The following is a 23,639-nucleotide window of genomic DNA, read 5'->3' as shown; positions in this document are numbered from 1 at the left end:
GTCAGTGATTGGCACACTAATCCTCCTGGCTGTTTCTTGATTTATTCACACATTTCTTCCTCCTCCAATTCTATTGATGTCAGTAAAATCCTCAGAGGAATTCACATCAACTTTTGTTTGCTGCAAATCAAACTGCATCTGTCAGCAAGTCTGTTGTATGAAAAGAGTAGGGAAAAATGTACTGCAATGTAAAGATTCAGCAGCAAGAAACACAACAATCAAAATGCAACTAAAAAGGAATCCAAAAGGCAAAGAACAATTGACATCAAGGCAGCATTTAACAGAGTATGGCACCAAGGAGCCCTAGCAAAATGGAGGTCATCTGTAATCAAGAGGAATACTTTGCAGTGGCTGGAATCAAACCTGACACAGGAAGGTAGTCTTGATTGTCAGAGGCTAATCATCATAGCCCATAACATCACTGCAGGAGTTCCCCAGAGCAGTGTTCTTGACCAAATCATCTTCAGCTGCTTCAATGAGCATTCTTCTTTCTTAAAGTTAGAAGTGGGGCTATTCACTGACTATTCTACTTTCAACTCCTCCAATGAAGAAACAGCCCATGCCAGCCTACAGCATGACCTAAATAACATCCAGGCTTGGGCTGAAAAGTAGCAGGTAATATTCTTGCCACACATTGTCAGACAATGAAGGCCTAACCATCTCCTCTTGACCTTCAAAAGGCAAGACCGCTGTACAAAAATGTCCAGGATGTCACCACTGACCAGAAACTGAACTGGACCAGCCATATCAACACGTGGCTACAAAAGCAGGGTGGAGGCTGGGTTCTCTGCGACCAGTAGCTCACCTTGTGACTCCTCAAAATCTCCCCACAATCTACAAGGCTCAAGTCAGGAAAGTTAGATTATGAAAAGAAATTAGCAAAAAATATAAAAACAGATAGCAAGAGTTTCTATAGTTATATAAAAAGAAAAAGGGTGGCTAAGGCAAACATAGGTCCCTTAGAGGATGAGACCGGGAAATTAATGGTGGGAAACATGGAGATGGCAAAAATGCTGAACAAATATTTTGTTTCAGTCTTTACAGTAGAGGACACTCAGAATATCCCAACACTGGACAAACAGGGGACTCTCGGGGGGGAGGAGCTAAATACGATTAAAATCACTCAAGAGATGGTACTCAGTAAAATAATGGGACTCAAGGCGGATAAATCCCCTGGACCTGATGGCTTCCATCCTAGGGTCTTGAGGGAAGTGGCAGTAGGGATTGTGGATGCTTTGGTGATAGTTTTCCAAAATTCCCTGGACTCAGGAGAGGTCCCGGCAGATTGGAAAACTGCTAATGTAACACCGTTATTTAAAAAGGGTAGTAGGCAGAAGGCTGGAAATTATAGGCCAGTTAGCTTAACATCTGTGGTGGGTAAAATTTTGGAGTCTATTATTAAGGAGACAGTAACGGAACATTTAGATAAGCATAATTTAATAGGACAAAGTCAGCATGGCTTTATGAAGGGGAAGTCATGTCTGACAAATTTGCTTGAGTTCTTCGAGGATATAACGTATAGGGTGGATAAAGGGGAACCAGTGGACGTAGTGTATTTAGACTTCCAGAAGGCATTCGACAAGGTGCCACATAAAAGATTATTACTTAAGATAAAAAATCACAGGATTGGGGGTAATATTCTGGCATGGGTGGAGGATTGGTTATCAAACAGGAAGCAGAGAGTTGGGATAAATGGTTCATTTTCGGACTGGCAACCAGTAACCAGTGGTGTTCCACAGGGGTCGGTGCTGGGTCCCCAACTCTTTACAATCTATATTAACGATTTGGAGGAGGGGACCGAGTGCAACATATCAAAATTTGCAGATGATACAAAGATGGGAGGGAAAGTAGAGAGTGAGGAGGACATAAAAAACCTGCAAGGGGATATAGACAGGCTGGGTGAGTGGGCGGAGATTTGGCAGATGCAATATAATATTGGAAAATGTGAGGTTATGCACTTTGGCAGGAAAAATCAGAGAGCAAGTTATTTTCTTAATGGCGAGAGACTGGAAAGTACTGCAGTACAAAGGGATCTGGGGGTCCTAGTGCAAGAAAATCAAAAAGTTGGTATGCAGGTGCAGCAGGTGATCAAGAAAGCCAACGGAATGTTGGCTTTTATTGCTAGGGGGATAGAATATAAAAACAAGGAGGTATAGCTGCAGTTATATAAGGTATTGGTGAGACCGCACCTGGAATACTGCATACAGTTTTGGTCTCCATACTTAAGAAAAGACATACTTGCTCTCGAGACAGTACAAAGAAGGTTCACTCGGTTAATCCCGGGGATGAGGGGGCGGACATATGAGGAGAGGTTGAGTAGATTGGGACTCTACTCATTGGAGTTCAGAAGAATGAGAGGCGATCTTATTGAAACATATAAGATTGTGAAGGGTCTTGATCGGGTGGATGCAGTAAGGATGTTCCCAAAGATGGGTGAAACTAGAACTAGGGGGCATAATCTTAGAATAAGGGGCTGCTCTTTCAAAACTGAGATGAGGAGAAACTTCTTCACTCAGAGGGTGGTAGGTCTGTGGAATTTGCTGCCCCAGGAAGCTGTGGAAGCTACATCATTAGATAAATTTAAAACAGAAATAGACAGTTTCCTAGAAGTAAAGGGAATTAGGGGTTATGGGGAGCGGGCAGGAAATTGGACATGAAGCTGAGTTCGGATCGGTCAGTGCCCTGTGGGTGGCGGAGAGGGCCCAGGGGCTATGTGGCCGGGTCCTGCTCCGACTTCTTGTGTTCTTTAGATTTGTGGTTGGGATCAGATCAGCCATGATCTTATTGAATGGCGGAGCAGGCTCGAGGGGCCGATTGGCCTACTCCTGCTCCAATTTCTTATGTTCTTATGTTCTTATGTACTGGAATACTCACCTGGATGGGTGCAGTTGCAACAACACTCAAGATGCTCAACACCATTAAGGACAAAGCAGTCCGCTTGATCGGTGCCTGTCACTGAACTCATATCCACCGCCTTGACCATTAATCCACTGTGGCTACAGAATGAACGAGCTAAAGGATGTACAGCAGCAACTCACCAAGCTTACTTAGACAGCACCTCAGAGTCTTGTGATCTTTACCAATGAAGGACAATAGCAGCAAGATTAAGAACATCATCATCTCTAAGTTCACTTCCAAATCACACACCATCCTGAGGAGAATCTATACCGCTGTTCCTAGATTATTGCTCAGTAAAAATCCTGGAATTCCCTACCTAACACCATTGTAGGAACATCAGCATAAGGACTACAACAGTCGAAGCAGAAGGTTTACCACCATCTTCTCAGGGCAAATAGGGACGGGCAATAAATGTGGCATCTCAGGAACAAATTATTTTTTAAAGAAATGTTTTATTCTAAAAAAGTGTTGGAATCTCACCTGAAGTGCACCACAATCTCTGACACCATAATCATCTTCTTTAAACTCAAAGGGTAAGACCACCGTGGAAACCTGTCAAAGATAAAAGATTTGAACATATCAGGCAGAGATTATCAGTAATTCTGTGCTCTCACAATCATATACAGCCACAATCATATGAAGGCCAGGTCAGTGACAAGGCTATAATACAATAGCCCCAAGTCTCTGACCCACGCTCTCCGAGAGTGGCCTCCTGTTGGGATTGCAAAATTACCTCCAAGTACAATAAACAAATGATGGTTCATAAATAAGAAATTTATACCACGAAAAGGCACACCGGCTGAATTTAATATGCAGTTACACTGGTGGTATCTGGATTCTGCCCTGGGTCCTGTGTACAGGTACCCAAGTTATACATTTTACACTTCAAGTTGTGAAGTGTTGGAACAAGTTGGAATGTGCACTTAACGGTGAATTAATGAAGAATTTTTAAAAAGGTGAACAAAGTGTCAATTCAATTCAACAAAGACCAGAGATGTATGGACTACTTGGCCCCGATATTTATGAGGAGGGGGTGGGGAAGTGCCTTAGCGCATCTAAAACCCGGAAAGCCCGGGGACAGGGAGGTCCTGCCGATATATAGGCAGGACCTATCATTTTCATCTTCCGTTTCCCACCTGGCAGCCGGCCAGATCGACAGGCCTGCTGGGGAGAGGGGGAAGCCGGAGACCACTGGGGACGGTCCCTGGCGATCGGAACTTAGGGTGGGGGGGGGGTGACAGAGTCCAGCAATCTGGAGCGAGGGATTGGGGCTTGGTGGAGGGTTGTCGCTGATCGCTGCAACAAGGAGTGGCCGTGATTTGTAGAAGGGAGACCGAAGGCTTCCTTGAGGGGCTGGGGTGGGCAGACCTACTACTCCTGGCTCACAAGGAATGCTCTCAAGAGCGGGACACTTGTACGGCTTGCTACCCACAGTCAGAAAAATGGTGGAAGACACGTACATGGCAGGTTAAGTACGCATTCCATGATTCTTTACTTCTACCCCCTCTCCCACCCTTCCAAAAAAGTATGCTGGATAACAAGGGGCTCCAGAAGAGCTGAAGACCTCTCTCAATCCTGGGGATGAATTTCCGCCCTGCATTTTAAAAAAAAAATTCAGCTTCCGTAGTAATTCATGCTAGTGCTGAATCAAAACTGCCATCACTATTGTTATTTTACAACAGAAGTTAAATTATTTTGTCACAATGTAGACACCGCTCCACAATATTGTGAAAAATACTAAATACAATTTTGGTACTGCTATGGCCTCTGTTCCAAGGTTACACAGAAAAAGAATGAAATTGGGCCCAGCTCAGACTCTGAGTTTGCAAGAGTCCTAGATGAAAAAGCAAAATTAATACTTCAAAAGCAAAATCTCCAAAGCCGAAACAGTTTGGTGTGACACTAGACTTGTAATTAGCTTTTATTAACATGTATGAAACCTGTTAAACTCTAAAAGAGATAATATTTACCGGCCTGCTGTCACTCCATTCCCAAGAGCCTTTGGAATCTGGATTTCTCTTGTTTAATCCAACCCAAAACCAACGTTCGTCACTGTAAAGGGAAAAATGAAAACAGCATAGCAGATTTAGGAACAGGAGTAGGCCATTCAGCTCCTTGAGCTTGTTCTGGCATTCTATTAGATCGTGGCTGATCGGCATCTCAACTCCATTTACCCGCCTACGTTCCCTATCCCTCGATATGGTCATTTAACAAAAATCTATCGATCTCAGTCTTAAAATTTTCAACCCCAACATGCATATAGTCTTTTGAGGAACAAGTTCCAGATTTCCACTACCCTTTCAGTGAACAAGTACATCCCAGGACAGCGTTTCACTCCTTTTGCAGATTTCTGCTGCTCCCCTTCCCCTTGGTGTCAAGGGTTCCAGAAATTAAAATACATCTGTAGCCCAAAAATAACCAAATACTAGCCCTCTAGTACTCTAATATTATGTTGCTTAATTAGCTGAAAAGAAGCCCAATAAACTTGGCAATTTCAAGTTTAATATATTTTTATCTTAGGGTTTTAAAAAAATTCGTTCATGGGATGTGGGCGTCGCTGGCGAGGCCGGCATTTATTGCCCATCCCTAATTGCCTTTCAGAAGGTGGTGGTGAGCCGCCTTCTTGAAACGCTGCAGTCCGTGTGGCGAAGGTTCTCCCACAGTGCTGTTAGGAAGGGAGTTCCAGGATTTTGACCCAGCAACGATGAAGGAACGGCGATATATTTCCAAGTCGAGATGGTGTGTGACTTGGAGGGGAACTTGCAAGTGGTGTTGTTCCCATGTGCCTGCTGCTCTTGTCCTTCTAGGTGGTAGAGGTCACGGGTTTGGGAGGTGCTGTCAAAGAAGCCTTGGTGAGTTGCTGCAGTGCATCCTGTACGCCGGTGGTGAAGGGAGTGAATGTTTAGGGTGGTGGATGGGGTGCCAATCAAGCGGGCTGCTTTGTCCTGGATGGTGTCAAGCTTCTTGAGTGTTGATGGAGCTGCACTCATCCAGGCAAGTGGAGAGTATTCCATCACACTCCTGACTTGTGCCTTGTAGATGGTGGAAAGGCTTTGGGGAGTCAGGTGAGTCACTTGCCGCAGAATAGCCAGCCTCTGACCTACTCCTGTAGCCACAGTATTTATATGGCAGGTCCAGTTAAGTTTCTGGTCAATGGTGACCCCCAGGATGTTGTTGGTGGGGGATACGGTGATGGTAATGCCGTTGAATGTCAAGGGGAGGTGGTTAGACTCTCCCTTGTTGGAGATGGTCATTGCCTGGCACTTGTGTGGCGCGAATGTTACTTGCCACTTATCAGCCAAGCCTGGATGTTGTCCAGGTCTTGCTGCATGCGGGCATGGACTGCTTCATTATTTGAGGGGTTGCGAATGGAATTGAACATTGTGCAATCATCAGCGAACATTCCCGTTTTTGACCTTATGATGGAGGGAAGGTCATTGATGAAGCAGCTGAAGATGGTTGGGCCTAGGACATTGCCCTGAGGAACTCCTGCAGCAATGTCTTGGGGTTGAGATGATTGGCCTCCAACAACCACTACCATCTTCCTTTGTGCTAGGTATGACTCCAGCCACTGGAGAGTTTTCCCCCCGATTCCCATTGACTTCAATTTTATTAGGGCTCCTTGGTGCCACACTCGGTCAAATGCTGCCTTGATGTCAAGGGCAGTCACTCTCACCTTGCCTCTGGAATTCAGCTCTTTTGTCCATGTTTGGACCAAGGCTGTAATGAGGTCTGGAGCAGAGTGATCCTGGCGGAACCCAAACTGAGCATCGGTGAGCAGGTTATTGGTAAGTGCCGCTTGATAGCGCTGTCGACGATACCTTCCATCACTTTGCTGATGATTGAGAGTAGACTGATGGGGCAGTAATTGGTCGGATTGGATTTGTCCTGCTTTTTGTGGACAGGACATACCTGGGCAATTTTCCACATTGTTGGGTAGATGCCAGTGTTGTAGCTGTGCTGGAACAGCTTGGCTAGAGGCGCAACTAGTTCTGGAGAGTTATCTTAAGGTATTAGAAGGATCAGATCTCAGCAGTACACAAACACACACTGTATTGATATGGGTCGCAGAGTGGCCAATTTAGGTTAGTGAATTTGAAACTGAGAGAGAAGGTCTTCAAAATTACCTCTTCTTCACCCTGGGACAGGGTGGGAAGTGGTAAAATAGAGTGGGAGGAGACTCATGTGGATTACAAACACTGGTATATACCAGCTGGGCCAAATTACCTGTTTCTGTGCTGTAGACTCTATGTAATTTTATGTAATGCATATCCTTAATGGGATTCCTATCATCTCTGGCTACAAATTGTATGCACATGTAAGGTTACTGACTATGGGTGGAAGATAGTTGCCATTGCTTTTGCTTCAGATAATTGAAACTTCACATATTATTTTGTGGTTGCAGCACAAATAACAGGTGTGAAGAATCCCAGAGTGGAGTCAGATGAACTTCCAAGCACGGATAGATTTTGAATTGACTGCTCCCCAAATATTTGACAACCAAGGCTTTGAGAGAGTGAGGGAGAGGCCTCCCGAACCACAGAGATAGTACCATCCTTCTCATTTTCCTACCAAGCTCATTTATTCCCTGAATTACTCACTCACCACTTGGCATCAAAGCTTACAGTGAAGCTCAATAGTATGTGACACATTGTCATGTAAGCTATAATTGATGATAGCATTTGAATAAAGGTTTCTTCTATTCTCTAGCTAAGCATCAGGATTTAAAAGAAGAATGCTCTCTGGACACAGAACATTGATACCAATAATTGAAGACGTTGCCAACCCAGTTACAACAGATAAGAGCTAGTATGGAGAAGTCCACCACTCGCGTCCTACAATGATTAACGATGGATTCACAGCACCAGAGTATTCCAGGCAGAATGTGGAAAATCCAGGGAAATCTATAGCAGAACCTCTCCACCCATCCTCACAGAGGCTCGTCATGGCATCTCTCATGCATGCACGGATTGCTACCATAGAAACCTCGGGCTCCATTGTGGAATTGTCTCTCACCTCTGGTTTTGTCAGGCCTGGGGATCAGATAGAAAACTGATCTCGTTGGTGCTGTCAGGTCTACTGCCATGCCAACCGGTGGACATAGTGAAGCAATGCCCAGCAGCAGGAAAAAGTTTGGAATGAGCCCCTGAGGCTGCCTCTCAGGATGACAACATATCTGGACCCTTCTGCCAACACATGACATTGACTGCTGATGCGACAGAAAATTAGCTGGACCAGTCAGCCACAAAAACAGTGGGAAGTGATGGAGCCAGTAGCTGACTGAGAGGGCTACTTCAATCCCAGAAGCCTCTCAGACACACAACAACCAGCCATCTCACTTACTCCTGCCACTGGGGGAGCACTCAATAGCTCTAGGGTTGGTTCCAATGACAAATCACATTTGATCATCCAGAAGAACCTTTGGCATTAAAAACACTAGACATATATACATCATATTGGAAATTTGGTTGCACTGATGTTCAGCTGCTTCCAGAGTGTGTTCTTGATAAGGTGTTGGATAATGTATAATGTGACAGGAATAGAATTCTTTCTGGTTTATATGCAGCTAGAGGCCATGTAGCTTAAGGTATATTTAGTCACAGCATTGTGAAGATGTAGAGAGGACTGGTAATGCACTGGGTAGTTTGGGTAGTTAGGTAAAGGTTTCATCTATCAGAGCCTAGTGTATGGCACTAGCAGCTTCTGCATCAGGACTGTCTCCTTTTGTCTGCTCTTTTTTTGTCTTCTTGCCTAGGCTGATTGTCCTCCTTCTACAGGTGCCCCATGGTTATGCCTTGTTTCGCAGGAAACAAAGTCTACAGCAGACGATGATGATCCTGGGCACTTTGAATGAGCTGTATAGAAGAATGTCCCCATCGGTGTCTCAAGATGGCTATGGCATGATTCAAAAATGAAGCTGCATATACTTCATTATGTCTGTGCTCAACAACTGTTCAAGTTGTTATGACAGAGGTGTCATAAACCAAGGCTGAAGAGAATAGCCTTGATTTCCTAGCAGCTAACTTCATACTCTACTTCGAGCATCAAACAACAGTGGCAGGATGGATTGCCTTAAAATAATGACTCATGGCTGCTGCTTGGGAAGCAGGCATTGATCTGCATTATTATGTGCTGATTGTCACCGACAAACTGTATAATGGTAGTGCAGTTCACTTAGGCAGTTTTGATGTTGGTCCCAGGAGACCTTGGGACCAACATCAATGATGCCCTGCATTTGGAAATCCTTACATTTATAAAAAGTGCAGTGCTGCTTCATGCCCTTGCCAGTTGTTCATGAGAAATGTCATAGTTGCTTGCTCTGACAAACAAAGCATCAGCCACCTGCTTGTTACATCTATTCACTGCGGATTGACTGATATTATCAATGTCTCCTGCAGCACCTTGGAATAAACCTCATGCATAAAATTTGAGTGCTGTGAGAATCTTGATAATTACTCGTTGTGCCATTCCGAAGGTGGAGTTTTAGCATTCAGCACAATTCTGTCACAGTCTGTCCCGTCAAGTGCAGTCCACACGGACAAGAGTTGCTGACAAATTCAGATTAAGTGTACCTCTGCCTGTACATTTGGGTTCTAGGCCAACAGTGGGTGTAAGCTGCCCATCTCTGGTGCCATCTCACCTGCCCATGACCCCTCCTTTGCTTCTCTTCTTCCTCTAAATAACAAATGTAGTCTACTCCTGATTATAGAAATCATTTTTGCACCACAAAAATTTGAATTGTCAAATAATTTGAAATAAGCAACATAAGTAACACAGCAAAGTGGCAATTTAATTTTTAAAAACTGAGTAACCAAATAATTTTAAGTAAGCTAATTTGAATTTGGGAGAAGATTGTATAAAGACGTTCTGATCGGAAATCTATGAACCAAATTTAAATTGCAACACCTAAAAATGGCAATGTTAAACTCTTTTCACAAACACTATGAAAATAAAATCAAAATCAGTCCAAAATAAATACCTAAAAAAAAAACAATATTCCTCTCGAGCAGGTTTCAAAAAAAAAATTAATAAATGTCTTCTCCCTTTTAAATGCCAACTTCCCACTAGCACAAAATCTAGCAACCTGAAACATCAATTTTATATGGATGGGATGAATGCACTTTGCAACACTGAAAATTCTATGCACATTCATTACCACTCATCTGAATTTCATCACAATATTAAAATGAAATTCTTTCCTATTTTCATTAAGTGCTTTCCACCCCCAAGTCGTGTCCAACCAGAAATGATCAGGTACCACATTGCAGTTGCAGATCTGGCGAATGTCGTCCCCAGCTGACATTAAACTCCCCTGTTTAACTCTTGAATTGCTAGTGATGTACACAGAATAACCTAGTTAGCTACAAGCAGAAAGTATCTGGCATTCAGGGAATTAAATTACCAGTTTTAAATTACAGTTTACAAATTATGCAAAACCAAGCATAGAAGCAACAAAGTGAAACTGTACACTTATTTTTGTATGCGTTACTCACGTAATTGTTTTTCTCAGCAAGCTATGAAGATACAACATCTCGTCATTGTGACTGAAACTTGGCAAGTGGGTTCCGAGTGCCTCACAGAATCGTTCAGCCTCCTCCCATGTTCTCTTTCTTACCACCCTCTCATGATGAAAGATCTACAAATTTAAATCGGAGAAACATTATTCTTTTGACTTGTGTTGCTTATTAGAAGTTGATATATAGTTAAATATAGGATTAAATATTTGCTGCCTGTATGCAGTGACCTGGTTGTTTTTTGGACTCAAGATGAGAAATGGCAGTGCTGGGGAATTCCATTTCAGGCAGTTTCAGTTTCAGTATTAAGCACTCCCCAGCCAGATGCAGAGCAAAGCTTCCTCTAATGTGCCCCAACAGCTTCACCTTATTTCACTAGCGTGGCACTTTTTCCATTTTGCATACCAACCATCCTTCGGCCTGTCTTAGTGAAATGGCCAATTAATACCAAATTGGGGCAGTTTTGAGCTATAAGCCCTTGCTCATGAGGAACTAGATTGAGACTGCACAATCCCATTTGACATGCGACCCTACACCAAGTACACAGAAAACAATTTCATTGCTTGACTTGAGAAATTCGGCTTGCGTCCAGTATGGGCACAAAGTTGGCAGAGAGATTGCTCCACGTGGCAGTCTGTGCCTCATTTAAATGCTGCCCTGCAAGCGCAAAATGGGTGCCTGCAGCTCGCCGGTCAGGGTGCGCAGGAAATCGGCCGGGTCTCATGTGGAGATGGCCACTAGATTGGATCGGGTAGGGTCTCGACAGCACTGGCAGCACAGTTTCTCTGTGCACCCACAAAAATAAAAATTAGGAATTTCTTTGGCCGTTATTGAGCAGCCTCCTGTGGTCTCTTTAAGGAGCTAGGCTGGTTAGGTCGCTCAACACCTGGTACAACTGGGTGGAGCGGCACGGCTCAAGCTACATTTATTTCTATCTGAATCTTGCAATCTGTATCCTGCAAGTGGTATAGGACCTGGACTTGCATATTTAAGCAGCTTTACGACTATTTCAGGTGCCTGGAGTTGTTTGCTAATTTACAGGCCCACCTGAATATAGCATTAGGCGGTCCTTGGGCATCAAAGGGCAATCGAGGAGCCCCCCTGCCCCTCCTCATTTTCGACCACTGGTTGCCATATCTAATGAACCTAACTGAATTTTTTTGAGGCAGTAACTGAAGTAGTAGACAGGGGAATTTCTATGGATGTAGTTTATATGGACTTCCAGAAGGCATTCGATAAGGTTCCACATAAGAGACTGTTTGCTAAAATTAAAGCTGATGGAATTGAAGATAAATTCTTGACCTGGTTAGGAGATTGGTTGGGTAGTAGAAGACAGAGAATAGGGATAATGGGTATGTACTCGAATTAGAAGGACGTGACTAGTGGTATCCCACAAGGATCTGTGTTGGGGCCTCAACTATTCACTATACTTTTTAAAGTCTTAGATAACACGATAGAAAGAGCCATATATCCAAGTTTGCCAATGATACAAAGATTGGTGGCATTGTAAGTTGTGTAGATGGGAGTATAAAATTACAAAGAGACATTGATAGATTAAGTGAGTGGGCAAAACTGTGGCATGTGGATTTCAATGCAGTTAGGTGCAAGGTCATCCATTTTGGACCAAAAAAGGATAGATCCAAGTATTTTTTAAAATGGTGAATAGCTAGGAACAGTAGAAGTCCAAAGAGATTTAGGGGTTCCCCGTACACAGATCACTAAAATGTCATGCTCAGGTTCAAAAAAATAATCAAAAAGGCTAATGGAATGTTAGTCTCTATATCTAAAGAGCTAAAATATAAAGGGGAGGCAGTTTTACTACAACTACACAAAGCCCCAGATAGACCACATCTGGAGTACGTTGTACAATTCTGGACACCGCACCTTAGACATATTGGCCTTGGAAGGAGTGCAGTGCAGATTCATCAGAATGTTACCAGGCCTCCAAGGCCTACTCCTGTTCTTATGTTTTTCAGGTGCAACCGTGAGTTGAATTTCTGTTCCCTTGAGTCTGGGCTGGATTTGAACACAGGTCCCAGAGATGAATCAGAGTGCTATAACACAGAGACAGGCCTTCAGTCAATCAAATCTAGGCCGGTGAAAGGCCAATGTCTAATTAGCTGGACCACCCAGCTTCCCCCCATGTTGATTTTCTGATAAATTCAGTCAATGATGAATCATTAAAAAAGAGAACATGGCCTCTCCTCACTTGCAGCCTGGGCCTCTTGGCATGCTCCACCCCAACTAAACATTACCAAACTTGTAACCACACTAAACCTCATCCAGAGGCCAAATTTCACAGCTACCCTGCATAATGCATACACAACTTTCCATTCAATTGCCCACAAATTCTGCTGCTACTGATGTGCTAAACGTAACAGATTGTAGCACAACAGATTTGGAAGCACCTACAATAATGTGGATTCCCCAGACAGCTGTTCATGTCATCTGCTTGTGTGTTTTCAGTTAATGGCACTCAAGGCACTGATCTGTGGTTTTGCTCGGAGTGGAAGCAAAGGTTGCCTTTGGGACTCCCATATTACAAAGCAGGCTATCCCATATTCACATGAAACAATGCCATAATTATTTTGGTATCGAATGTGAAAAAAAACATTTTTTTTTGCATGTACACATCATCATCATCAAATAAAATCGCCTGTTATTCTCACCTTGTAGCAGTGATGAAGGTCGGCATTGGTCTGCCATCCAGGAGGGCAAGAACCTGTTGGGAGTGAGTCCTTGGTTTGTGTGATATTGCCAATACTCTTCTTACAAATGGACATTGCTTTGAAGTTGTTACAGTTTCTGACCTCCCACCGTCCAAGAGCTTTTCCTGTGGCCATAACAACACATCCACCAGGAGATGCTGGAACAAGTAAGGAGATTCTGTAATTTGTTTCGATACTGCAAATTTTTATTTTCCACTTATTTTAAATTGAGCTCTCAAACGTATACATTCACATATATATTTTATGAAGCCTTTGTATATTTTTATTACATGATACATGCAGGAGGAGTGCACTGACACATGCAAGTTTCTTACCATTACTGTGCATGTGCTGGAAAAATGTATGTCGAGGGGTTTAAAAGAACTTGTTTGTTTCCAGTCTCTGGATCAATTGGGTCTGGAAATGGATTGGGTGGGGGGAAAAGAGGTCTTGTTGACTAGTTGCTGTCAGTTGGGATCACTGTCTTTCTTGTAGGGGAGGGGGAAAAGGGAGGAGTTTGTGGTTAGTGACCCTCCTAGACTGAGCCCCAGACTGCTTCACATTTCCTCAGTTCCAGGCAGAAGCCAAACATCACACTTTCTAATTGGGATATGTCCATTGTGTGCTTCAGCAACATGTTTATGTTTATTGTGGGGACGGCTGCACTCTGCCATTGAAAGGGTGCATCCACTTGTAGCTTGTAACAAAAGTTCTTCCAGACTTCTCATGTGAAGGGTTCTCACTCTCCAGTGGGTACAGCCAGGAAGCTTGGTCCTCTGGACCACTATTCAGAATAGCTGAATGCAGGAACAAGAGCAGAAAACATGGAGAGTACTTTTCTGGCCACAGCATCTCCAGAGAGAGGGAGAGGGAGAGGGTAGCAGTGGAATTCATGGACACTTATGGGGATGGTGACTTTTTTTAAAATTTGCATGAACGATCACTTTCAGTGTGATATGTAAACCGAATTATCTCTGACCGTGTGGAAACGTTTATATAATATATGCATTTTACTGCAGGTATAATGTTGAGAGTCTAACTCCACACCACCAATGACCACCTTGGTAATTTTCCACAGTCGTGTGGAGAAGTTGTGGGGTCAAAAACATCCAAAAAAAATTTGATTTGAACAATGAGAGTAAATAGTTCTGGATAACACAAACTACGGCCAAATAGCAATTCATCTTAGCATATCAGATCTTGTTACATACTTAAAACCATAATTATCTGCATGAAAAAGAACAGACCTCCTCAAAGTCTATCAAATATTTCTGTAAACAATTTTAACAGATTAGCCAATTGCACAATGATTGCATGTAGAGTTATCGAAGAAAGATCACTCGGGTGGCAATAGTCACATATGAACTGTCCGATTTTTCCCAAAGTTTTCTTCCCTTCTCTCGTGAATGGTCTAAATCATGGTCTTGTAGCTATTGCTCCAGAGAACGCCTGGGCAGTGACTGTTAGCAAGCTATTTGACTGTGTAGACATCATAACAAAACCCAATCCTGTCCTGTCCTTGTCCGATGACCGTTCGTAAGTATTTTCCATCAATATTCGGAGAGGGGTCACTGAACAGCAATCAGAGAGATAAGCCTTAGCTGATTTTACCCCACCATAGCTCAAAAGATACTGAGGTCAATTGTAGCCCCCACCCCAGTTAAGATGATCCAGCTCAAGTTCAGACAAGGGATAAAACCTGGGATCATCTTGATTTGTATGGCTCAATTCTAAATTAGGCAGGGCATTTACCAACTGAGCTATTGGGAAGGCCCTGGAACTTTTTTGTTTTGATAACAACAAATATAAGAGTACTTAGTCTCTTTATCAAGGATACTCTTCGTTACCTACCTGGCTGATATGCATTCCAGTTTGTATATGTTACAGGTTCTTGCTCATGTGTAGTAAACCATGTGTATTCTCCAGTGTCATTTCTATCCTGAAAACTAGTCCAGAAGTACTTGCCATTTTCTGTGGTATGTTTTCTAATCAGACTATTAATAAATTCTTGCTCAAACCTGCAGTTTGGAGAAAAAGTAGATTTACTTTTCAGAAATAAAACCAATGGCTCTTTTCTATTGAGCAGCCACTTCACAAAATGGATTCCTCTCAAATTTTAATGCAACTATAAGAGAAACTGACTACTGAATTGCTAGTACAGGACCTATAAATGAATATATCCATTTAAAAAATATATGAATCAAAATATAGGGTTGTATGCTAGTGCAGTGCATTTGTATACTAATGTGTCGCACCATATAGTGGTAAGACATGGGCTCATCTCAACAATTTGTACAACGTCCCCACTCTTAACTGCACCTTGAGAGTGGAGGTTGGGACCTCCTCCACCACAGAAAATGAAGGAAAATTAGCTTAATCATTCTACGACACACTTGTGCATCCCTTAGAAGTCAGTTCAAAAGCAGCATTGCCCAATTCCTGGGAGGAGATGTTGGACGACCCAAGGGGAGTGCAAAAATATTTATGCACAAAGCAAAATGTATTATTACGATTCTGAAAGGCGCTAAAGCACAATTATCCCAAATATGAAAGTCTTGCATCTAATATATCCATCATAATTTAGATGTCACACTTTATATGAAACAACAAACCACAACTGAAATATCTTTTAGAAAAAGTATACAAAAAGAGCCCATTTTGTCCTGTGTTCTTCTGATTTTGGGATAACTTGGCCTCTTCCCTAGAAGAGGAGCCAAGCAGCAGTAAATCTAGACAAACTTGCAACAGCAATTAGCTTCTAATTGGACCTTAGGATTTGTCTATTTACTAAGCAATGCAAATAATAAGCAAAGTGGGAATCTAGTACTTTATTGGAGGCCAATTAGCCACAGGTTGTACCTGAACAGCAGCCTTAAGAACATAAGAAATAGGAGCAGGAATAGGCCATGAGGCCCCTCAAGCCTGCTCCGTCATTCAATAAGATCATGGCTGATCTTCTACCTCAACTCCACTTTCCCACCCTATCCCCATATCCCTTGATTCCCTTATAGTCCAAATATCCATCGATCTCAGTCTTGAATATACTCAACGACTGAGCATCTACAGCCCTCTGGGGTAGAGTATTCCAAAGATTCACAACCCTCTGAGTGAAGAAATCTTTCCTCATCTCAGTCCTAAATGGCCGACCCCTTATCTTTAGACTATGACCTCTAGTTCTAGACTCTCCAGCCAGAGGAAACAGCCTCTTAGCATCTACCCTGTCAAGCCCTCTCAGAATTTTATACATTTCAATGAGATCATCTCTCATTCTGCTAAACTCCAGAGAATATAGGCCCATTCTACTCAACGTCTCCTCATAGGACAACCCTCTCATCCAGTAATCAATTTAGTGAAGCATCCTTGCACCCCCTCTAAAGGCAAATATATCCTTCTTAGGTAAGGAGACCAAAACCGTATACAGTACTCCTCGAGTGTGGTCTCACCAAAGCCCTATATAATTGCTAGCTGTACCTCCATGTTAACTTTGTGTGATTCATGTTCAAAGACATCCAAAATCTCTGACTACCAATATTCTTAGTCTCTCACCTTTTAAAAAATATTCTGCTTTTCTATTCTTCCTACCAAAGCGGATAATTTCACATTTCCCCACATTATACTCCATCTGCCACATTCTTTCCCACTCACTGAACCTATCTATATCCCTTTGCAGCCTCTTTGCGTTGTCCTCACAGCTTACTTTCCCACCTAGCTTTGTATAATCAGCAAACTTGGATACATTACACTCGGTCCCCTCATCTAAGTCATTGATATAGATTCTAAACAGCTGAGGGCCAAGCAATGATCCTTGCAACACCCTACTAGTTACAACCTGCCAATCCGAAAATGACCCATTTATTCCTACTCTCCGTTTTCTGTCCATTAACCAATCCTCAATCGATGCTAATTAATTATCCCCAATCCCATGAGCCCTAATCTTGTGTAACAACCTCATGTGGCACCTTATTGAATGCCTTTTGAAAATCCAAATATACTACATCCACTGGTTCCCCTGATCTACCTTATAAAAAGGGACAGACCACATTAACAGCTTAACATCACAACTGTGCTCCAGACCACAGACAATCCATGAGCAGCATCAAAGAAAATAAGTGAGCATTGAAGAAGTAGAATTTGATATAGTAGCAATGCACTGGAGCATCAACGTGAAGTGCTGTGGATATAATTTTGATCCCTTGCGCTGCAAAGTTGCTGACCTGAGCTGCGTTGCTACAGGAAGATACCAAACAGGAGTCGGGCACCTGCCCATACAGGTGTTGCGGGAAGGGGGAAAAGCAAAAGCAAACAAACAAAAATAAAGGATGGTTAAGTTTCCACCAATCTGCTCTTAGCAACGTCCTGGCAGCAGGCAAAGGATGCCATCGGCACTGACCTGATAGCAGGGCAGCTGCCTCATCCTTTTGGACACAAAACATTTGCAAGCCTGGGAAACTAGTGAGGGAACTGATGGGAGGAGGGTGTGTGCCTTCGTACAAGGTTACATTTTTTTTTAAAAATTGATATAAATAGTTAAAATTTTGACTTGCATACATCCTAAAACTCCCTAGGCAAAAGTTTCTACTTTTATGGAGCAAAGACATCGATTCTGTATGGAAAACGGTAAACAATATTTTCACTCTTCTGTGCGAGCAGGAATTTCTAATATATGTTAATTTAATGGGCGTGCAGAAGCAGGATCTTTGTTCTGCTCCAGTGATCATGTTCAAATTGGCAATGTCGTCCTGTACCCGTGGTTGGGGTGCAAGGTGGAAATAGAATGTCGGATTTTTAAAAATTATTAAAATTCTAAAATTGTACTGACTCCTGCTCTCAATGGATAACTGTGCAACTAAACTTTTAGTTCCTTGCATTAGGAGGGAAAAATATAAAATAAAGGAGCCCTAATGAAAGAAAATCAATGTGGCAATTTGCTTTATATTTCTACAAATCTTTTATTTGCCCCATAACTGGGTCTGAAAACATAATACTGCTGTCCCAAATGATGTTTCAGCTGGTGCACCAAAGTGAAGTACAGGAGCCAGGGGAGACCGCGTGCAAGTGGATACCACATGTTAATGTTTGGGACAGTGGAAGTGAGAGAATTTATTATAGGAAATCATGGGTTGTTGTCATGGCGCAGTGGAATTATAACAATATACATTCCTTAATATCCACCACCAGCTGAAACACAAATTCATGTCATAGCTACAAAAGTCAGATTTTTGGCACATACAAATATTAAATGTGTTTGAATGAGAATGATCTTAAAATGTAATCATCTTCTAAAAGTGGAGATTAAATTACAAGATTTGATGTACCTGCTTTGTATTGTAAGATGACATTTGGATTCAAACACTACTTCTGGTGAATCAAGTTTGTAGCAAAAGTTTCCATGCCTTTTCCAGTTCTTAAAGGGAGAACATAAGACTTAATGAGTTGTTTGACATATTATAGTTCTTTTTCTTACTGGTTTATAGTTATGATGAATCATGAACAATAAAAGCACGAAAATGCTACATATGGACATGCATTTTTCTTATTTACTATAAACCTCCACATATTTATGATAAATTAAAAAAATTTAAAACTATTCCTCTGTTTTTGTAATTTTCTCCCCCATCCCATCTGCTTGCTACGTCTATGCCAATGCTGCGCTGCAACCATCTGCTAGGAGGTGTGGGACAGTAGCCTAGTGTAACTCACCTCCCTCTGTGGGGAGTTCTAAGCCTCCACCCAACACGTCTAAAGTGACACAACTGAGATCAACAACTTGCCAAGTATGGAGCTACAGGCACAAATTCATGTCTCACCAGCCCACAGCACAGGATGCTGGTGCAGAAATGCATGGAATGAAATGGCACTGTAAGAAATACTAATGGGCTGAAAATAAAATAACAGTTTTAGACAATGTCTGTAGATGACACAATGTTCAAAACATTGTTCAGTGAACATACTGAATTGATAATTCCCAGATGAAATGTAATTGTTAGCTGAGCTTAAGAATGAGCAAACTTTGCAAAACAGACACTAACAGTTGTTGACATGTTTTAAAATATATTAATTTATTTCAATGCAACCCATGCATATTTAAAGTGGCAAGAAAAATCACCTTTCAAGACTAACTTAGTTAAAAAAAAATCAAGTATGCACATCGTGGGTGTCACAGTAAAATCAAATTATTACCTCATCCTGAGGGCACCCTACATCAGACAGACCTGTTTCATTCCCAATCCTGCCTGGTTTTTTGCATACGTACAATAGCTTGCTATCACAGTCTTCAAACTTCCATTGACCCAACTGTAAAATAAGGTTTAAAAGTTTACCATCAACAAGTTAATCAATAAGTCCACATTCTCTGAATACAATACTCTATATACATATAAAGAAAGAACTTGCATTTATAAAGCACCATTTATGACCTCAGGAAGTCCCAAAGCGCTTTACAGCCACTGAAGTACTTTTGAAGTGTAGTCACTGTTGTAATGTACGAAACGCAGCCGCCTATTTGCCCACAGCAAGGTCCCACAAACAGCAATGTGATCATGTGCAGATAATCTGTTTAGTGATGTTGGTTGAAGGATAAATATTGGCCAGGACACAGGAGAACGCCCCTGCTCTTCTTCAAATAGTGCCATGGGATCTTTTACTTCTTTGAAGATGTAAAGGCGGGAACTGGGATCACTGTTGTTCAGAATTTACATCAATGATTTGGACTCGGGAATTGGAAGTACAATTTCGAAGTCTGCAGACGACACCAGATTTGGGGGATGGGGTGGTGGGGGGTGTAATTAATACAAAGGAAGAATGCAACAAAATACAAGAACACATTAATAAACTTGCAGAATGGGTGTGTTATTGGCAAATGAATTTCAATATAGATAAGTGTGAAGTGCTGCATTTTGGTAGGGAGAATAAGGAGGTCACATACTGCTTGGATAATAAGAGTCTAAACGGGGTAGAGGGGCAAAGGGATCTAGGGGTACAGATACACAAATCACTAAAAGTAGCAACACTGGTTAATGCCAGGGAAAGGCAAACCAAGCACTGGGGTTCATTTCTAGAGGGATAGAATTGAAAAGCAGAGAAGTTATGTTAAACTAATATAGAACCTTGGTTAGGCCACACTTAGAGTGCAGCGCACAGTTCTGGTCTCCATATTATTAAAAGGATATAGAGGCATTTGAGAAGGTGCAAAAAAGATTCACAAGGATGATACCAGAACTAAGAGGATATACTTATCACAAAAGGCTGAACAGGCTGCAGCTCTTCTCTAGAAAAGAGAAGGCTGAGGGGGTGACCTGATAGAGGTCTTTAAGGTAACAAAAGGGTTTGATAGGGTAGACATAGAGACAATGGGCCCGATGTTAGCAGGGCTGCGGGTTCTCGGCGGGGGGGCTATCGCGCCCGGTGAAATTAGTCAGCTTCCTGCACGATCATAGCATCCAATCCACTAATTGGATCCACTTACCTGCTCCTCCGGGTTCCCCACTGCTGATCTGCGCGTCGGGCGGGCTGCGCATGCACAGTACGATCTGTCAGCTGGAGGCGCTCTATTTAAAGGGGCAGTCCTCCACTGACAGATGCTGCCACAAATAGAAAAAATTACAGCATGGAGCAGCCCAGGGGGAAGGCTGCTCCCAGTTTAATGATGCCTCACTCCAGGTATCAATACATGGGGTGAGGAGGAGGGGGAGGACACAGATCTTCCTCCCGGTGGGCGGGAGGAAGCGGCCTGCCTCTGCCACCAGGAAGGCCTGGCTCAAGGTGGCAGAGGAGGTCACCAGCGCAACCAACATATCGCCCACCTGCATACAGTGCAGGAGGCGCTCCAATGACCTCAGTAGGTCAGCCAAAGTGAGTACACGTAGTCTTTCCCCTACACTCCGTCTGCCACATCACTGCCCCCACCCCACATCTCCTTCAGCACTGCCAACACTACTCTGTCACATCACCCCTCATACCCACTCAAACCTCATCCTCATCTCACCTGCACCTACTCACCTTGCCAGTACTCATCCCGCCACTACCACTCAACCCAATCCTCATACAATCTCATGGCTCTATCCAATACTCACCCTCTCGTGCATCTCTTTCACAGCCAGCCTCACTCAACCTGCCACTACCTGTGCTGCAGCCACAGGGCATGCATCACATATGTGCAGTAGGCAGCGTAAGGCAAACGTGTCGTGAGCATGAAGGAGATGCACAAGGGTGTTTGAGGGTTTGTCACGGGTGTTACTTATATTTAATTTCTGAGCAACTCACATTACATATTATATTGGCACCACTGCTGCCATGTCTTCGCCAATCCTGTCTGGTTTGTGCAATAATGCCCTCTCCTGAGGATCACTATGAGGACCCACAACTGATGCCACCCATTGTGTCACTGCAGAGTGGGTGTAGGTGTATTTGCAGGGCTCTTTTGCGCAGACGACTGAGAGACATCGGCGATGTCCCCGGTTGCACCCTGGAAGGATGCAGAGGAGAAGTTGTTGAGGGCAGTGGTGACTTTGACAGCGACGGGTAAGAAGATGGTGCTCGGGCCAGCCAGGAGCAGCTCGGCATGAAAGAGGCTGCAGATGTCCACGACTACATGTCGGGTGACTCTGAGCCTCCGTGTGCACTGCTGCTCAGAGAGGTCCAGGAGGCTGAGCCTCGGTCTGTGGACCCTGTGGCGATGGTAGTGCCCTCTGCGACACATCTCTCTCTGCGGTAGCCCTCCCTCCTGCTGTGCAGGTGGATGTGTCACAGCACTCTGTTGTGGAGCTCCACGTGTCAGAGGTGGATGGCGTGGATGGCGAGGCTGGTAAGGCTGTTCGCTCTCCGAGGAGGACATGACTGCAGCTACGGCGGCCCCCATCCGCAAGATGTACATCTGAGGGGGTCCGCAAGGTAGGAACATGTCTCCGGATCCCGGGGTAAGTATGCAGGTTGGTGACTTTGACTGTCAGGAGGAGGGTGGTGGAGGCCAAACTTTGTCCCAAGTGACAGAGTGGCCTCCTGCAATGGGCGAGGGTCTCCCCCCACCACCTGTCAAATGGACCTTTGCAGCTGCCACAGGCTGACAGCTGCAACACCTCCATTTGACCTGGGAGTGTTTCCCCCAGTGTGGGAAACAGTCCCAGTTTGCTCTAAAATCACACATAATCCGTTAATCAGGTCAGTTAATGACCTGAAACACCTAAATAAATACCTTCAAGTGGAACCCCGCTGGCTTTAATTGCCTGCGGGATTCCCACCAGCGGGGGCTGCGCGCGCACGCCGGCGCGTCAGCGGGGAACCCGGAAGTGCGAGGGTTCGGGGCGGGCTCCGGTACCGCGCCAGGATTCTCCGATTTTCGGAGCCCCCCCCATCAGGAACGCACCCGATAGCGGGTGCTAAAATGACGCCCAATGTTTCCACTTGTGGAGGAGTCCAAAATTAGAGGTCATAAATATAAGATAGTCACTAATAATTCCAATAGGGAATTTAGAAGAAACTTGTTTACTCGAAGAGTGCTAAGAATGTGAAACGTGCTACCACAAGGAGTAGTTGAGGCAAATAGCATAGATACATTTAAGGGAAAACTAGATAAGCACATGTGGGAGAAAGGAATAGAAGGGTATCCTGATAGTGTTAGATGAAGAAGAGTGGCAGGAGGCTCGAATGGAGCATAAACACCGGTATGGACCAGTTGGGCCGAATGGCCTGACCCTGTGCTGTAGACTCTGTATAGCACCAGAGTGTTTCAGGTCTCATCCAAAAGACGGCAACTCTGACACTGCAGTGCTCCCACAGTACTGCACTGGAATGCCAGCCGAGGTTTTGTACTGAAATCTCTGGAATGGGACTTGAAACCACAACTTTCTGACTCAGAGGCAAGTGTGCTAGCACTGAACCACGGTTGGCAGAGGAAACTCCAAGCATCCCAATGATGCCACATTCAAACAGGTGGACTTAAAAACAAACACACGAGCAACAAAGTAATTTTAGTTTCATTTAAGTTTTAAAAAAAATGTTGAAGTAAAATGATGCCTTTCGTTCAGGAGGAATATACATTTGATAAATAGGATTCCACAGATTTATGGTATTGGGAATTAAGGAGTGTGGGCTTAAATATGGCTCTTGAAGGGATCATTCTTAATTTGTTGTTATTTTACTTTGAAGGCTTTTTCCTAGGTTTGAGTGTTCCATTGTTTTTTTTTGACTTACTCCAAAAAATTTTAAATGGATAGGAACTAATCCTGAGGCCACACTCAATACATGGCCTGCTCCACAGCGTTTGCTGTGCATGTTCTGACCAGTATTAGCCGGCGGCCTGGCTGAAGAGGGTACTAAAGGCAAGTTCCTCTTTATTTTTGTGGGGCCAGGAGGAGCAGAAGTTCTCCTCCAGGTTTCATAAAACCGGACTGGGCCGCTGCTGCTCAGACTTGCACCCCACTCCCTCACCACTCGAGAGATTGGGGCCTTCCTTATTTGAGGCCTGGAGGCTGTCCGATATTGTGGTGGCTCAGAGCTGGTCCCTGACGACAGCCTCCTGCCA

The 23,639-nt window shown here is 43.6% G+C and overlaps 1 protein-coding gene across 2 annotated transcripts in view; it reads right to left on the bottom strand.

The window, feature by feature from the left end:
* Positions 1-23,639, bottom strand: part of ly75 (lymphocyte antigen 75) — a 116,565-nt gene that overhangs the window by 59,890 nt on the left and 33,036 nt on the right. For both annotated transcript variants that reach the window (XM_067987396.1, XM_067987397.1), the window contains exons 9-15: positions 19,301-19,414; positions 18,436-18,524; positions 14,972-15,138; positions 13,082-13,278; positions 10,392-10,534; positions 4,869-4,950; positions 3,379-3,450 (exon numbers count right to left, since the gene is read on the bottom strand). In XM_067987396.1, coding sequence (XP_067843497.1) covers positions 3,379-3,450; positions 4,869-4,950; positions 10,392-10,534; positions 13,082-13,278; positions 14,972-15,138; positions 18,436-18,524; positions 19,301-19,414 — 864 coding nt within the window. The remainder of the gene's footprint in view (positions 1-3,378; positions 3,451-4,868; positions 4,951-10,391; positions 10,535-13,081; positions 13,279-14,971; positions 15,139-18,435; positions 18,525-19,300; positions 19,415-23,639) is intronic.

Source organism: Heptranchias perlo, chromosome 7 (genome assembly GCF_035084215.1).
Source record: "Heptranchias perlo isolate sHepPer1 chromosome 7, sHepPer1.hap1, whole genome shotgun sequence".
NCBI classification, from domain to species: Eukaryota; Metazoa; Chordata; class Chondrichthyes; order Hexanchiformes; family Hexanchidae; genus Heptranchias; species Heptranchias perlo.
The sequence above is the reverse complement of the archived record's forward strand: the minus strand, read 5'-3'. Positions and strand labels throughout refer to the sequence as shown.